At 42.9% G+C, this 18633-nt stretch overlaps 1 protein-coding gene across 1 annotated transcript; it reads right to left on the reverse strand.

Moving 5' to 3' along the window:
• Window positions 1-1356: 1356 nt before the first annotated feature.
• Window positions 1357-17389, reverse strand: LOC101656010 (60S ribosomal protein L29-like). Its single transcript, XM_045288345.1, has 2 exons — window positions 16906-17389; window positions 1357-1484 (listed from the first exon to the last, which is right to left on the reverse strand). The coding sequence occupies exons 1-2, from the start codon at window positions 17387-17389 to the stop codon at window positions 1357-1359; spliced, it is 612 nt and encodes a 203-aa protein (XP_045144280.1).
• Between the last annotated feature and the right edge of the window lie 1244 nt (window positions 17390-18633).

The following is an 18633-nucleotide window of genomic DNA, read 5'->3' on the forward strand; positions in this document are numbered from 1 at the left end:
TCACATTAACTAAAGTTCAGTGCGAACTGGTTTTACCATGTCAGGACAGGATCTTGTTGGACTCCACAGAAGGATAAAATACCAGTTTGAGAAAAGCCTTTATCAAACCAATGTTCATACTGCTAAAATTGAAGCAAAAAGAAACAGCAAATTTATAGTGAAGCTTGTGTGGAAAATGATAAAATAATTTATGCTTTTAAAAAAGTTTAATTAATACAAAGAGAAATTATCAGTCTAACAACGGACAACTCATTTTTTTAAAAGGTATGAGACAGTGAGTGTTGAAGATGGAGCCGGCTGAAAACTGTCCACATCTGTTTTAAGTAGACCAAGCTTTCTGCTCTGTGTGGGCGCAAGCTGATGCGACCAGATGAGCTGCAGACCAGAACTGAGTTTGCCTTGAGACATCGACATTGAAGATCCTGCAGTATTTGGATCAGAGATGAAATCTGACTTTACGAGTACAATTCTAAAGGTAAAGCACATTTCAATACATTGGCTGCTAAAAACTGGAAGTGGACTAATTAGTAGGAAAGGGCATAGCAAGTTTTTTTTGGGAGGGCGGGGGATGCTCCAGGTATTTTGTTTGTTGACACTCTGGAGTGCCAATGAATTTTTCGTTCTGCTTATATTGAGGGTATTCTGAGGACGTTAGCCAAGCGTTGAGCAGAAAAACGCCCAGGAAAACTTCACCAGTCCCTCCATCAACAAGGCTCCTCGCTCATTCCTCTGGCCACAAGAAGGGCAATTTTGCAAGAATTTCCTTAGGGGACACCATTGGGCTCCCACTCACTTTCCTATTCTCTTTTGGCTCCTTCTGACCTTTTGGTTTCCAAATCTTGAAAATTCTTTAAAGGACACCTGTTTTTCTTCAGTTTATACATTTTATCAGATTGTATTGGCATGATTGAATTCACAGGACCTTCAGTTCTTTAGGGATGGACTAAATAGCTGGTATGATCACTTACAAAAGTACCTTTATATTGACAGCTACAAGGGGACCAAATATATATATAAATAGATACATTATCTATATATATAGAGAGAGATTAACACACATACGAAATAAATAAATAAAATGAGTTTCTTTTTTTTTTTTTTACATATGTAAATATATTTAAGATTAAGGGGGGAACGGACCTAGGTGCAAATAATTAAAGCTGCTATTCGTTTCATCCTCTTGGAGACAGATGTGTAGACCTGCTAGGTGAAGTTGAGAAGACGTGTCCACCTGCCGGTGAGGACTGGGCCTCGACTTGGCACCACACCAGTCCCAGCATCTTGGCGTCAGTGCATGTGTGAGGTGCACCAGTCAGCGGGCGGTAGAGTTTATGGGGGGAGCCCAGCGGCCACCTTTCACCGGATGATGGGAGCAGACCGGTCATTGGTCACCATCGGGCACAGCTTCACGGTAGCAAAGGGGTTCTCTCCGCTTAGGAACGGGGGCTTTGCCATCCCGTTGGCATCATTAGGAGACACGGCTCCTAACAAAGGCAAAGTAAAACTGACGGGGACTTGGAGTCTTTAATAACTTCCAAGTTCATTTTAAACAGAGGTAAAAATGTTTTTTTATCTTGATGTAACATATTGATGAGTACAGTTTTTATATTTTATTTTTATCTTTTAATCTCCTTATTTCATGAAGTTTTTGAAGTCCCCACACATGACTTTTTACTTTTTAAAACACTAATGGGTTAGGATCTTATTGATACATCCCCGTTAGTTGCTGGGAAATTAAGGACAAGGAAGCTTAATCACTCTTGGGCAGACACAAGCAGCAAGACTCAGAATGACAGCAGAACAGAGGTAATCAATGCCAGGGCCTTACTTTTGGTCACCTTGGGTTCTCTCTTTGGGAGAAAGAATAGGCTAACTGCTCTTATAAAGCTGGACAGCTTCTGAGACCGTATACAGAGTCCCTCTGAGACAGCATAGACTCATTGCTTTTTAGGTGACATCGAGTTGGCTCCAACCCTTAGCCACCCTATGCACCATAGAAATACTGCATGGTCCTGCACCATCCTTGCAACTACTCCCATGCCTGAGCCCATTGGTGCAGCCACTGTGTCAATCCATCTCGTCCAGGGCTTTCCTTTTTCACACTGCTCCCCTACCTTTACGAAACACGAGTCCTTCTCCATGGACTGGTCTCTCCTGAAAACATGTCCAAATAGGTATGTCTTGCCATCCTTGCCTATAAGGAGCTCTCTGGCCTTACTTCTTCCAATACAGATCTATTTTCCTATTAGTAGTCCATGGTATTTCAATAGGCTTCTCCAGCATCATAACTCAGCAGTGGTGGGTTTAGTTTTTTATGTGCTTTATAAAATTATATAGTTGATACATCTATACGTCTGTGACTAGGTTGTCCAGTCTTTTCTCTGGTTTTCTTTCACTTTGGCCAAAGTGGATTTTTGAGAGCTGACAAGTTTGTAGGAAGGTTTTGCTTGTTTGTTTTAAACTTCAATAAGATCAATTTTCTATTCTCCATTCCTAGCAACATGTGCATATACTGGCTAGTGATTCACGACCCAATCGAATGGGCATTGTATAGCACTCATGATTCAATCCTGGCTATAGGCACTAGGTGTGGTAGAGAAGTGACTAAAGCCATATGTGGTGGGGTAATGGGGAACTGGGCAGGGCCTCTACTAGTAGTCAACGATGCTGTGGGCATGGCCTAACTTAGCAAGGCGCTGATAAAGAGTGTAAGAATCCACAAATAAGAGCCTGTGTTGGGAACTGGACAGGATTAAGCTGCAGGCTTCTGAGTTACCTCCCTTGAACCCAGGAAAGAAAAGCTTTAGAGGGTACCTGCATCTCAGACATTATCTCAGTGTGGTTAGTGAGCCATTGGAGGGTCATACAAATTAATGGGAAGGAGCTCTCAAAGTAGATGTTGCTGGTCCCTAAATAAATGTAAACATAAGGCATGCAGTTTAAAAATCATGCCAATACAGTCTGATAAAATGTAGAAATCAGGCTTCCAGAAATTCTATGCTGTCTTGTTCATAGGTGTGTGGAAAGGATACCAGAATATTGTATCTATCTACTTAATTGATGTGTTTTTCTTTCTTTCATTTGTTCCTTGTTTCTTTCTTGGTATTGAAGTTAAATTCACATAGCACAGAATTTGCTACTTTAGCTCTTTTGAAGTGTGTAATTCTTTTGTTTTTAGCTGATTCGCATCACCTCATTCTAGAACATTTTCATTGCCCTCGAAAAAAAGCCCATGTCCTTTTAGCAGGTACCACTTTTTCTCTCCCCCATATAACCCACTGCCATTAGGTTAGTTCTTCCTCTTAACAATCATTGATAAGAATAGCCTAGCCTCACCTTTTCTCTCCCAGAGTGGCTGGTGGGCTTGAACCCCTAGCCTTGTGATTAGCTGTCCCAACCCCCTCAGTGCCACCAGGGGTCCTTCTCTGCCCTCCAACTCCCAAATTAAGGTCAGTGCTTCGGAATCAATAAGGAATTAAAGGATAGAGGAGAATTTTCCCTTTAGGTTCCTGAAACTGCATATCCTTATCGGTGCAGAAAGCCTCCTCCTTCTCCCAAGGAGTGGCTGTTTGGTTCGAACAACTAACCTTGTGCTAAAGCCCACATGACCCAATAACCCCTGGCAGTTATTAGATTGCTTTGTTTCTTCATGCATTTTTCCTCCTTGAATGTTTCATATCATTGGGGCTTTGTGGAATATATGTGGCTCTGTGTATTTTTCGTATTGCATTTAGCAGTCTTTTCAAGTTGGAGACATGCTGTAGCATGTCTCAGCATTTATTTCTTAGGAAAGAATGCTCCATTCTAGGGCTATTCCACATTTTGTGTATCCACTTATTACCCGATGAATACTTATTCAAAACTCACTGCTATCCCTATAGCACACAGGATCAGCTGGTGGTTTTGAACTTCGGACCTTACAGTTAGTTATCCAACATGTAATCACTGTGTCATCAGGGCTACTCTCATGGAGACTTAAGTGGTTTCCAATTTGGGAATATTATGATTTGTGCTGCTTTGAACATGGCTTTGAACAGTTGTTTCTACTTTGGTCCTGTACCCCATTGCAGGATTCCTGGGTCATGTGCAAATCCTGTATTTAACGTCTTGAGGATCCTCAAAACTGGTGTACACCGTAGGTGCACCATTTTATATTGCCCTCAGCAATGGATTATTTTTATGTGTTTGTGATCAATTGACCCTTTTATCATATGATATCTGTTTGTTTTACCAATTTTTTATCATACAGTTTAAATTTTCTGATATAAGTACAGTAATTCCATTTCTATTTTACCTATTGTTTACATGGAATAACTTTGATATTTTTCCACTTTCAATGAATCATGTGCCTTTGGTTCTTAAGCCAGTTCCTTCTTGGAAATATATATGGAGGTAAGTCCAAAATAATAACTTCTTCAGGTCTAAGTGCATACATGGGGAGGTTTATTCCAAACACAGCCTGTGTAAACATGTCTCTGTCATCAGTGGATGGCTGCAGGCCAATTCCCTCAGTCATGCACGGTTGTAGGATGCCAGAATCAACTCTATGGCAGTAAGTTCGATATTTTGTTTTTTGAATTTAATTTTGGGTCCCCCCCCAAAAAAAAAGCAATGGATACCAAGGGGATGTGCAGGGCAAGTTAAATTTATAGGAGATAAGCCAGCTCAAAAGGTTAGGATGACCATTTTGGGTTACTCCAAAGTAGTAATCTTGATAATATCTTCTCTCAAAGGATACTGGAGAATCACAGGGCTTATTAGGAAGAAGTCTCATGAAAATGGAAAACTGCTTTGCTGAGTTAAAGGCCAGGAAAGTTGTGCTAAGCAATTTTCCACCCCATCATGACAATTCATCTACTCAGTCTTAGTGGGTGTACTGTTGGCTCTCCTATGAGAAATTTCATTTAGAGACTTTATCCCAGCCAACCTATAGACATAATATTGTCCCTTCAGACGCTGTTTGTTCCCCCAAACCTAACAACATTGAAAAAGAACATGATTTGCATCCCTTCAGATTGCAGAATTAGACATGGTGTAAATCATTGGGTAAGAGTTAGAGAGGGATGAAAAACCATCTTTGGAAGTGAAGACATGTTGAGAAACAATAGCTTCCCATTGTCATAGCTCTTTTTAATAAAGGTTCCTATGATTTTGCAGCAATGCCTTCTAACCTACCCTAGTAAGGAACCGTGATTGGAGGGTGTCGCATGTGCATTGCATCTCCACCCAAGGTTGCATGACAGGTTCGTGGTGGTCAGTCATGAATGGAGGAGGAAATTCCGTTTCTATAAAGTCTCAACCTACAGCCCTTGTTTCCTGTCTACTACTTTTACTAGGGTTTCAGGCATTTTTTACTGCCTTCCTGTCACTTTGACTAGTGTAAATTTGGGGGGGGGTTGGTTTGGTTGATGAGTTTTCTTTTTTCTTTCTGTTTTTAACGTGGGGGGGGGTAGCAAGCAGTTTTTCTTGTGCCACTCCTAATTACCTGAACATCCAATTCTCAGGCTAGAAATGATGGCATTCCCTAAAAGACGAAAGGAGAGCAGGAACAAGCTATTGGTACTTCAGCCCCAGCACCATCCAGTTACATAGCAGGTGAGGGAATCTCCATTCAGTGAAGGATACAGGTTGGAGATGACTGGAGAGGGCATGGTCCAGGACATAAGGCTAAATAAATGCTGGGAACAGACACTGGCATGCTGCGGTGAGGTGAAGGCACAGTTGTCCTGCAGGAAGGAGGATTGAACTGAGCTGTCACCATCATCCCTGCTGTTGGCAATACCTTGCTCAAAACTGTGCCTATGACATAGACTGGAGTGTAATAGGGACTTTCTGGATATAGTAATGCTCAACAAGAGCACTGGGAATAATCTTGAGATGCGGCGGAGTTGGGGGCATTGATAACACACACGCACGCATGCACGCACGCACACGCTTCCTTTTTGGAACTCAGTGCCCTGGCTACCCGTGAATGTCTCCAAGTGTTTGGTGTTAACAATGAATTGTGAGTTAATAGTTGAATTTCTCCCCACACGAAAGGGTTCTTAATGTTTATCTTGATCATCATCTGATGGATGTCGGGACAACTTTGGAGCTCCTTAGCGGGAGATAGGCATTGGGGTTTTTTTTTGGTTGTGTGTTTTTATGGATATTGTCAATAATTACTCTTATTGTTTTGTTTTGTTTTTAGGCATTGGTTTTTTAGTGATGTTTGGAAAGGATCTGTTTTGCCCAGAAAATGTTAATGTTGGTTTTACTGTGAATATGTCAGATTTTATTTTCATTTTCTTTACTGATTATTAGTTGCAAGTAATACCATTCTTGTGAGGAATAGCATTCTAACACCTGCACATTTCTGGGCACACCCAATTACCTTTCTTTTTCTTATTACTTAGTTGTAATAATCATGGGAGGATTAAGCATACATGAAAAATGTATGTGGGGATCTTTATCGAGCTGTCTAAGTGGGGAGGAGAATTAAGATCATTAGTGTTCGACAACCAGGGTTATTTCATATGTGGTAGTGGTCACACCTGTATGCACCTTCCAACCTCTCTATCAGTCCTGATACCCCACTAACCTTCTTATAGCCCTTAGGCTTCTGCTGGGTTTGTTTGTTGCTTTTTACAGCTGCCACAGAGAATTCACAGACCATATTCACAGTGTTGAGGTTTAAGGGAAGGGTAAGAGGTTATGATTCAGGCTCAAAAATACTCAAAGGTACTGTTTCTCAATCAGGATGCCTTTTTCTCCACCGTACCCACAGGCATGCCCAAACTCTCTCTTTACCACCCCCTCCTACCTTGGGGCAAGTGCTACACTTTTGTAGCTCCCAGGGGCGCCCCTCCCCTCTCGCCCCCCGGCTCAACCTCCTAAGTCTGAAGGCAACTCCTAAGTAACTTGCTCAGCAAAGGTAACCCTCTGCCCCTACCCCAAATGCTACAGGACACACCACTCTTGCAAGCAAACCTCCCACCCAAAGACAATTGGCTGTCTCACCCCACAGGCTTGGAAGTCAACTGCTTTCTCATCTACTACTTTGTCTTCTGTCATTCTCTTGGTTCTAGCACCTCAGCTCCTCTTACACTATTGCTTTCCTCTCGCTTCAGGTCTCTGGCCTCACAGCTCTCTCTCCTGGACTGAAGAGGTTAGGTCTACGGTTCTCCCATACAAAGGATGCACTCCATTCCTGGCTTTCTTGATAGTAGTGAGATTCCCCTGTCCTTCCCTACGGTCTTCTCCCTCTGAGATGTCAAAACTGACCAATCCTCATGTTAGGGTTTATACACCTTCATTGCCCTATTTGCATGTCTCCCCCTCCCAAGGTTGCCAAGTCTCTTATTACCAAATTAGCAAGCTAGCCAATCACTATTGTGTAGGTCACATGGCATCCCACAGTTGAATAGTCTTGCCCAGTCATTTGGTGGGAGCTAAAAAGACTCTAACCAGAAGAGTCACATTACTTAAATGAATTACAATAAAATTTTTATGGCAGATTATAATAAGGCCTCATGCTATAAAATCCCTTAGGTAAATTACTGAAAAGACTTGAAACATACAATTTTCCTTCTGTAAAAGCTCATTTTATTTAGAAATTAAAAATCTTGGCTCTGCGGGACTTTGCCTCCTCCTTACCCAGCCTTGCCAGGGACACTTTGTGGAGCACTAATATGAAGAGAATTTTGATGAGAAATAAAAAGACAATGTCAGCTCTCGTCTAGAAATAAAAAAACCTTTACTATGTGAGAAATTATTATTAAATCATATATCTAATGAGAGAGTTGTGGCCATATCTTATAAAGCATCATAAGAAAAAATGATGAGACAATAAACTATTTTAAATGGGGAGAAGCCATTTGAATAAAGATTTCACAATAAGCTGTATGATTGAACAATGAACCCTGAAGGAATGTTGATCAAACATCAATTATAATCTGAAAGGGCTTCAGAAAGTATGTGAAAAAAGAGAGTTAGTGGAATTTTTGGAAGAATTTTTTGAAGCCCCTTTGTATTCCATGGTAACTGACCACTTCAGTCTGAGCAGCAGGCTAATTTCTGAAGTTGCCTATTTGTGTTCGGCGCTTTCAAGTCACTTCCGGTTCAGAGTTGACCCTATGTACATCAGAAGCAAACCCTACCTGGTCCGGTGCCATCCCAGCCCCTCCTTCCCATGTGCAATGCTTGAGCTCATTGCAGTCATCGCATCCAGCCATTTCAAGGCTCCTCTTCTTTGCTGAGCCCCTACCAAGTGGGATTTCCTTTTCTAGAGACTGCTCCCTCCTAACAATATGTCCCAAATCCAAGAGAATATTAGGAAGCACTCTCTCTCTCTCTCTCTCTGCACTGAGAGAAGGTCCTGGTTTCTTCCTAGCCTCTGCTTCCTGGTTTCTTGGAGTGCTCTTCAGTTGTGGCCTTTCTTGTGCCCTAGCCATCTGCTTTAGCATCTGTGCTAATACTGCCTCACTAGCTTGACATTGGGACCGAAATGAGATTATAACCAGAGGTTGAGGGGTGAGGCATCACAGCACATGTTCTCAGGGACACAGTTCTGCCTACAACAGTTTCCAAAAGGCAGGCCTTTGTGCTGTTGAGGGCAGAAAGAAGGTAGAACAGCTATACATTACTGATGTGGTTCAAGGAGGCTGAAAAAAATATGATGGTATGTTTAAATGTGAACTTAGCATTTCTTCATGAATCACCCATTCTCAGTCTTAGTATATACCTAAAGGGCATGAAAAGTTTCAGAAGCGTGAACACAGCAAGAAATGGGCACACAATGTTGGATTCCATTTGTATAAAATGTCCATGATGTAATAAAATAGCATAGCAGTTAATGAGGGTCAAGTGTTTGGGCCAATTAAAATGTTTTGTGATCTGATAATGGTCTCATTGCAAAACTCTGTAAATAGCTCAGGATCTACTAAATTTCAATGCTATAGTCATTATGTGAAAAGAAAAACTTTGAACCAAAATCTGTCTTAGGTATTTTGATGTATAACATCCCTTCTTTTAGAGATTAGATACTTCAGTCGCATAATGCGGAATGAAAGGACAACCTAAGGAAACAAGAAACCTTTTGTTTGAGTAATAACAGCAATACATATCATGAGAACATACTTCAGCAGAGATGTTTCTAAGATAGCCTGAGATTTTTCTAAGCTGTTCATACACATGAAGTCATTTTCTTGGGGCCAGATTTCTAAGTAGGATGGAGGGTACACTCCTGTGTTTGATCATGTGGAATGAGATCGAATAGCTATGGAGAAACACTCTTGGGATCATGGATCGGCAGGAGGCAGAGCTGGAGTCATAATTCATGGACTCACAGCCCAGAGCCGATCCTTTTAGTGACCTCAGATGCTGCCTTTGGTCTTCTCTTCCCATTGCCCTCTACCATGTTCTGAGCGTTTGAACCAGCAACCCAAGGAGCCCAGTTTGTTCCAGGAAACTTGGACCCAAACCCAGATGGCCCAAGGGAAAGGAGTCCTGAAAGAGAAGGTGTGTGGTGTAGGAAATGTTCCACCATCACTGACGGTTTGGGGTAGCTGTGGTAAAAGATTGGAGGAGGAAGTTATATCTCTCTTCTCTTTATACCCACAGCCTTTGATGAAACCCCCATTAATAGGGTTTTGCATCTTTCCACTGCCTTTCTGTCACTCCAACTGAAGGAAATATTGAGGCACAAATGGTAATGTTGGTGTGATAGAAAATGCTTTGTTTATATCTATTTAAAATTTGGAGTAGGAAACGAATTTCAATGCTCCATTACTTGCAAATTGAGCATCTGAGAGATCAGACTATGGAGAAGTTTCTTGAAAGAAGAAGAGAAGCAAAAGCTTACACTCTTTCACCTGAAGAACAGACCCAAGTTAACATAGAGCAAGTGAAAGGATATAACCTCAGAGGGTGCTTCAAGATGAAGGTCACAGGGGCAAATCCTGTACAAAAAAGGACAAAGTCCTTGCAGGGTGCCAGGAGGGAGGACATTTGTTTGGCTTGGAAAGGGGAATGAGGCTACAGAGCCATGGTCATCCATGCTGGGGCAGCACTTTATCCAGGAAGGCCTGAGTTTTATCAGACAACACCGCAAATAGCACCTTTCCTGGTAGAAGAATCGTTCACAAGAGCACCGCTTGTGGTTGCAGGTGGAAAGGGCACTTACAGGGCTGATCACAGTTCCACTGAGGTTCCATGGTGTTAGCAGTGCCTTATCTAGGAAGGTGTCAATTGTATCAGACTGCACTAATTCACACCTTTCTGGATAGTGTAATGCTTGACAAGAGCATCATTTGTGGTGGGTTGAGCACAGGATTTGGATCAGGTTGAATGCAGGGCCCTAGTACCACGCAGTTATCCGTGTTTAATCTAGTAAGGTGCCATTGTATCACAGTACACAAGGATTGGTACCTTTCTGGATAGAATAATGGTTGACATGGGCAATGTTAATGCTCACTTGCAGATAGGATATGGGTTTGGATGTAGGCCACCTGAGCTTCCTTACTGTAAGCAGTGTCTTTTCTAGGAAAGTGCTGGTTGTATCAGACTATATTGTATCTAGGACCATTGTAGATAGATTACTGCTTAACAAGAGAAAAGTTTCTGTTGGCTCAGAGATAGGGCATGTATTGGGTGAGTGCTTAGTCCTCTGAACTTCTGTACAGTAAGCAGTGCCTTCTCCAGTACTGTGTCAGTTTTAACAGCCTCCGCTGATAAACCTCCTTACTGGTATACAGTGCCCTGTCTAGTTAGTTGCCAATTTTATCAGACTACTCTGTGATTGGTACCTTGTTGACAAGGGTAAACTTTTTGGTGACTTGAAGTTAGGTTAAGGGGTTTAGAGTTGGATATCTTAGTTTCCATAGTGTTAGAAATGCCTTTTCTAGGAAGGTGCCAGTTGTATCAATCTGCAATGTAAAGACCACCTTTCTGGATAGAGTAATGTTTGACACGAGAAATGTATATGGTGGCTTATATGGTGTGGTGTGGTGCAGTGGACAGCTCCTCAAACTTCCATATTGGTAGCAGTGCCTTGTATAGTAAGGTACCAATCCTATCAGACTACACTGTGCCTGGGGACTTGCTAGATAGAACATGGCTCTAGAATAGCAAAATTTGTGGTGCTGTGAGGAGACAAAATGGATCAGGGTGAATGCAGGCCTCCCAAGCTTCCGGTATCAGTACCCAGTTAAGTTAGGAACCAATTTTAGCAGGCTACACTATGATCGGTACCTTTTTGGATAGAGTAATGGCCAACAAGGGCAAACTAGAAGAGGACTTGAAAATAGAAAAGGGTGTTGAGGGTCGGCCACCTGAGTTTCAAAGTGTTAGCAGTGCCTTATCTTGAAAGGTATCAGCTGTATCAAACTATGCTTGGCAAGAGCAGCATTCATGGTGGGTCAAGCACAGGTTATGGGTCTGGTTGAATGCTGTTATCAGTGCCTCCTCTAGTAAGGTACCAAGTGTAACACAGTACACTGTGATTGGTACCTATCTGGATAGGGTAATGGTTGGCAAGGGGGAAATTTACAGGGTCTCGATGGAAAGGAAAGGGTTAAGTGCCAAATACATGAGTTTCCATAGTGTTAACAGTGCATTATCTGGAAAGGTGTCGGCTATATCACACGACACTGTAGCTTATGACTCTCTGGAAAGAATAATCCTTGACAAGAGCAGTGTTTATTGTCATTCGAGCACAGAATCCAGTTGAATGCAGGAATCCCAGCTGCCATGCCTAATCTAGTAAAGTGCCATTGTATCACAATACAGTTATCGGTACCTATCTTGATAAGTGTACTGGCTGGCAAGCAAAAAGTGTAAGGGGTCTAGGAGGAAAGAAAGGTGTCGAGTGCCAGACACGTGAGTTTCCATAGTATTAGCAGTGCCTTACCTGGAAATGTGTCAGCTGTATCAGACTACACTGTATCTCAGGTCTTTCTAAATAGAGCAATACCTAACAAGATCAGCGTTTATGGTCAGTGGAGAACAGTATAGTGTAATACAGGGCCCCCAACTGCCCTGCTGCTATCAGTGCGTACTCTAGTAAGGTGCCAATTGCACCAAACTACACGGTGATTGGTACCTATCTTGATAAGAGTTCAAGCTGGCAAGCGCAAAGTTTAAGGGGTCTTAACGAAAGGAAAGATGTTGGAGTCACCGGAGGGTGGGGGTGGGGAGGTGTCGCAAAAGGTAAAAAAAAAAAGGAAAGCCGTTCTGACCCGGCCACCTGAGTTTCCATAGTGATGGCAGTGCCTTATCAGGAAAGGTGCCAGCTGTATCAGACTACACTGTAGCAAGTGCCTTTTTGGATAGAGTAATGCTTGAGGAGAACAGCATTTCTATTGGGTTGAGCAAAGGATATGGATCAGGTTGCATGCGTCGCCTCAGCTGCCATGCGGTTGGTTATCAGTGGATCATATAGTGAGGTGCCACATGTATCACAGTGCACTGTGATTGGTTCCTTTCTTCATAGAATCAGGGTTGACCAGGGCAACGTTTCCGGGAACTAGAAGATGGTATATGGAGTTGTGAGTCAGACATGTGAACTCCCATCATATCAGCAGGGCTTTAACTAGAAAGTTGGACTTTCTAAAAGGCTACACTGTACTGAAGCATTTCTGCATAGAGCATGGCTTGAGAAGAGCCATGTGGTCGATGCCTTGAAGGAAGGACATGTATGGGGTGGATTGTAGAGCCCTCCAGGCTTCCCACATGTTATCAGTGCCCTACCCGGTAGTTGCCAGTATTTTCAGGGTGCATTATGAGTGCTGCCAAGCTAGATTATCGCTTGAGAAATGCCTAGTTGGTGGAGGTTTGAGCATAGGATCAGGTTGAATACAGGTGTCCCAAATATGCATGAGAAAATTGGTGTCCATTGCAAGTCTGGCTAGACCAGAGGATGTACACTGGTACAGATAGGAACTGGAAACACAGGGAATCCAGGACAGATTAATCCCTTCAGGACCAGTGGTGTGAGTGGCGATACTGGGAGGGTAGAGGGAGAGTGGGTAGGAAAGAGGGAACCGATTACAAGGAACTATATGTGACCTCCTCCCTGGGGGACGGACAACCAAAAAGTGGGTGAAGATGCGACGTCGCACAGGGCAATAAATGATAAAATAACAATTTATAAATTATCAAGGACTCATGAGGGAGGGGGGAGGGAGGGGAAAATGCCGGGGTTTTAAGTGGAGAGGAAATGTTTTGAGAATGATGAGGGCAGTGAATGTACAAATGCGCTTTACACAATTGATATATGTATGGATTGTCATAAGAGTTGTATGAGCCCCTAATAAAATGATTTTTTTAAAAAGAAAATTGGTGTCCAGTGTAGTTAGGTGCAAATTTGTTCAGGCTACACTATGAATGAACCTTTTTGGACATTGTATAATGGTGTAAAGGGACCCCTGTGGGTTAAGAGGACTTGAAGATAGGATGGTTGTTTGACTGTCGGACACCTGAGTTTCCAGAGTGTTAGCAGTGCCTTATCGTGAAATCTGTCAGTATTATCAGACTTCTCTGTAATTGATACCCTTTGGAAAAGAGCTGGGGTTGCCAAGAGCAGCCATTATGGTGACATAAATATGGGATAGTGTAGAGTGTAGTTCAGCTAAAATTCTATACCGTGAGCCGTGCCTTATGTGGAAAGAGGCCAGTTATATCTGATGACACTGTGGCTAGTCCTTGCTGTAGGAAGTAAGGCTTGACAAGAACAATGTGTATGGTAGCTTGACGAAGATTCATGTGTGGGGTTGAGGGGACAGCCGCTTAAGCTTCCCTATTGTTAGCAGTGCCTTATCCAGTAAGGTTCCAGTCGTAACAGACTACAGTGTGACTGGGGCCTTGCTAAATAGAGCAAGCTGGACAAGAGCAAGGTTTGTGGTAATCTCAGGAGACAATAAGGTTTGGGATGGATGCAGGCCTTTCCATTGTTGGTGCCAATTTCATCACACTCCACCACGAAGGGTAACTTTCTGAATAGAACGATGGCAGACAAAGGCAAGGATGAAGAGGACTTTAAAAGAGGAGGGGGTTTCAGTGTCAGACAACTGCGCCTCCAAAATGCTAGCTTTGCCTTTCCTGGACAGGCGTGGGCTGTATCACACTACACTATAGTGTAGGCCTTTCCGGATAGAGTAATGCTTGCGGTGGGTCAAGGAAAGGATAGGGTCTAATGCAACGTTCCAGGCTGCCATGCTGTGGTCAGTGCCTAATCTAGTTATTTGGCAAGTTAATAACAGTACCCTGAGATGGGTACCCATCTTGATAGTTCTGTGGTTTGCAAGGACAAAGATTCAGGGGTCTTGAAGGAAGGAATGGTATTGTGATCCACCCCCCTGAGTTACCATAGGGTTAGCAGTACTTTATCAGGACAGGTGTGGGCTGTATCAGACTACACTGTAGCCCACACATTTCCTCCTAGAGGAATGCTTCACAAGAACAGCATTTCTGTTGAGTTCAGCTCTGAGTGTGGATGGGGTTGAATGCAGGGCCTCAGCGGCCATTAGATTATCATTGCCCCATCTAGTAAGGTGCCAATTGTATGCCAGTACACTGTCATTGGTTACTTTTTTCATAGAGTCCTGGTTGACAAGGGCAATGTTTATGGCAACTTGAAGATGGTATATAGAGTTGCTACTTGATGAGACTCTACTGTATTCAAGCCTTTCTGGATAGAACATGGCTTGACCAGAGCCACATGGTGGGTGCCATGAGGGAAGGACCTATATGGATGGCCTGTAGAAGCCTCCAGCCTTCCCTCATCCTAGCAGTGCCTTACCTGGCCGTTGCCAGCCCTTTCAGGGTGCATTATGCTTGCTGCCTAGCTAGATCGAGGATTTCTTGAGAAATGCCTAATTGGTGTAGGTTTCAGGATAGGATCAGGCTGAATAGAGGTCACCCAAGGATCCATGCGATTATCGGTGCCCAGTGTAGTTAGGTGCCAATTTGATCAGACTACACGATGAATGGAACTTTTTGAGACCTAGTATAACGTGGTAAAGGGACCTGTGTAGGTAAAAGGGACTTGAAGCCAGGATGGGTGCCTGAGGGTCGGCCAACTGAGTTTCCATAGTGTTTAGCAGTGCCTTATCTGGACAGGTGTGGGCTGTATCAGCCTACACTGTAGCACATGCCTTTCCGGATAGAGTAATGCTTGACAAGAGCAGCAATTCTGTTGGATCGAGCACAGGATGTGTCGGGGTGGGGTGAATGCGGGACCCCAGTTGCCATAAGGTTATCAGGGCCACATCTAGTCAGGTGCCAATTCTATCTCAGTACACTGTGATTGGTACCTTCGTTGATAGAGTCGTGATTGACAAGAGTAACGTTTATGCCAGATTGAATATGGTATATGGAGTTGCATGCCAGACAAGTGAGTTCCCAACCTGTTAGTAGTACCTTTCATTGAAAGTTGTTATTGTTATGAGACTCTACTGTACTCAGGTCTTTCTGGATAGAGCATCGCTTGACCCAAGCCATGTGGTTGGTGTTTTGTTGGAATGACATGTATGGGGTGCACTTAAGAGCACGTCAGACTTACCTCATGTTAGCAGTGCCTTACCCGGTAGTTGCCAGTTCTATCTGGGTGCATTATGCGTGGTGCCTATCTGCTATCATGCCAACTTTAGTTCGGTGCCAATGTTATCAGACTATGGCTTACAAAGGCAAAGTTGAAGAGGACTTGAATAGTAAAGGGGCTGAGGGTCGGACACCTGGGTTTCTAAAGTGCTAGTAGTGCCTTATCTGGAAACCTGTGAGCTGTGTCAGACTGTACTCTAGCTAAGGTCTTTGCATATCAAGTAATTCTGGACCATAGCTCTCTTAATATTGTTTTAACCTTGTTGCTGTGGACTACATCAATTACCCTAGGAACAGAAGTTGCTTACGCTCAGACCCACAATAAGAAAGTGAATGGATTTTAGGCTCCCATTTAATACTAGCTCTAATCTAAAATCGATTAGGTCTTCCTACATGGCCCCCGTTTGACATTTGCCTTTGTGAAGGAAACATTGCAAATGTGATGCCTGTGCAAAGAGTGGTGAAAAATCCATTGGTGCCACTTTACCTGAAAGAATAGATTCTGTGGTCTTCAAAGCTTGAGTTCGCACTGCTTGGCTGAAGCCTGATGGGACTCTGAGACTTTTTCCTTAGTTATCCTTAAGGTTATTCTCTGGGTTCCGTTGTCATCCATAGGGTCGGTCTGTTTGGGGAGCCATAACACGAATGGGAAACACACACCTGCAGAATATTAAACATTTGAGATTAAAAGGGCAACAATCACACAAGAACAAGGATGGATGGAAACGGGAAACACGGAAGAAGTGGGGTAAGTGACATCACCTTTGGGTGATTGCCATGAAGGACATAAAACAAACGGTGTAATGAATTATTGAATGAGCAAACTGATCTGCTCGGTAAATCCATGACTCAAGTCACAGTAAAGTCGTTTTTGGGTAAAAAATAACCGCGAATGCTTTTGCTATGTGAAAAAGAACCCACCAGTAGCACTGCTGGAGAAAGACTGGACTTGCGACTCCAGTAAACAGTTAGTCGCAGGAGCCCACATGGGGTCACTCAGAGCATTCAGTTGATGGCAGTAAGTTTGGTTTTTTACAAGTAGAAATAATCTGTAACTGTCCATTTATTGTGCTACTCTTGGCAGATTTGTAAAGTATATGTTAATAAATATTTTACCAATAGTGGATACGTTTAATACTCTTAATAGAAGGGCCATCTTGGTAAATGTCCATTGATTAGTTGTTTTTTTTAAAAATTTTGTGCTGCCTGGGTTTATTTGTACAACAAATAGCACAAGAAGACACCAGCACCATGCAGGCGGCAGCCCAGGGCTCACACCAGTCCCTCTCGCCCTCACACGGAGAACTCTACTTTGTGGGAGCCTGGCACCTTTGGGAGCTGGAGCTGGGGCCGGGGTGCCTTTGGGAGCTGGAGCTTGGGTGCTTTTGACAGCTTTTGCTGGAGTTGATGCCTTCCCTGGAGCATCAGCTTTGCTTTGTGCCTTGGCCTTGGGCCCGCAGAGCCTCAGACCCTTGGGACTGCATGCCCATGCCTGCTTGCCAAGCTTGGGGTGGGTGATGTAGGCCAGTCTGCTGAGCTTGCGGTTGACGCCCATTGGGATCTTGGCCTTGACCTCTGTGCACTTCACAAGATCCTTGATGGCTTCGGCACGAGCAGCCACGGTCTTGGCGTTGTTGGCTTGCATTTTCTTCAGGCCCTTCTTGTTGGTCTTCTTGGCGAAGCGCATGTTCCTCAGGAACTTGGGGTCCACCCCCTTAAGAGATTCGTATTGTTGTGATTTTGTCTTTTTGATGCCGCTTCTGTGTGATTTCTGGGATTGGTTGTGCGTGGTGTGGTTCTTGGACTTGGCCATGTCTGCACCGACACCTGCTGCGCCCAGAGTGCCAGGGACCGGGAGAGCTGATTAATTCTTTAACATTTCATAGAATTAGAATGATAGAAATTCACTTATATATTTTTAAAAACTTAATTTTCCTAGTGCTTCTAAAACCCCCTCCCCAATAACTTAGTGTTGTCAGCATACATTCCTGAAGGAAAAAAGTCTACACCCCTAAGGCCTATGTTAACAGTCTACCTTGTTGTACCATCTTATTTAAAAGGGTCATTGTGTTAAAACAGAAGATATTAACCTTGAATAGAGGAGAAAACTGACCACATGTGTATTTTGTGAAACTTCCATCAGGCTATACTTATTTGATTTGATTCAATCCATGAAGAATAACCAGGCCTATAGGCAAATGAACTGAATTGTACCTCAATATTAAAATCTTCTTTATGGTTTAATAAATTTGCATAGGTATGTATTGTGTGTTTAAGGAAAGGTAATTTTATAATGACAGTTAATTTTAACTATCAGTTTTATAGAACTTCATTTAGGTAGATAGGTTGTAAATTAGAAATCACCATGTCATACATAATTTCTTATGGTATTATATAGGGTAACATTATAACGCTATTTGTTGCTGTATTCCGGTTAAGATTCCAAACTTAGTTTAATAATTTGATCGCCACAACAAACCTGTAGTTTCTTTTTTAAGGGTGAAATGAACTCATACATGAAGGTAAATTATTTAGTACATATGTAGCCCTTCAATATGTATATTGCCATTCCCTTTACAATTGCTGCGAATCTTGCTTTTGTTCCTACCCCATCAACATTCAAAAAGCCAGGGAAGAAATTTCTGTCATGGGACATCCAAGAGATACTTGCACCCAGTACTGATTCAGGGTGTCCTTGGGGAGGACAACTGGCCTGGTACTGAGTTTGACGCCACATGTATAATCAGGATTACAATGGTGTCTGCCTGATAGTAAGGCAGACTTGTCTTGGCTAGAGCAGATCTGGCGCTGCTCAGTCTGACTAGAAACTTTTCAGATGTGTTTGGGGCTCACACTGTCCTCCATAGCATTTTCCAAATTGGGTGTGTAACTGGACACTAAAATGCAATACTTTTGTTTTATAATAACTGGTCAACCCTTTGGCATTGGTGCTGCTCTGGGTCTGACATCTCCACATAGGAAGCTGAGGTAGTTAGTTTATTGTGCTTACCTGGCCAATAAACACATGTGGGGTTAATTGAAGGGTGGCAAGACAAA

Source organism: Echinops telfairi, unplaced genomic scaffold, assembly GCF_000313985.2.
Source record: "Echinops telfairi isolate 266 unplaced genomic scaffold, ASM31398v2 ScPeMD7_20;HRSCAF=75, whole genome shotgun sequence".
Lineage (NCBI taxonomy): Eukaryota > Metazoa > Chordata > Mammalia > Afrosoricida > Tenrecidae > Echinops > Echinops telfairi.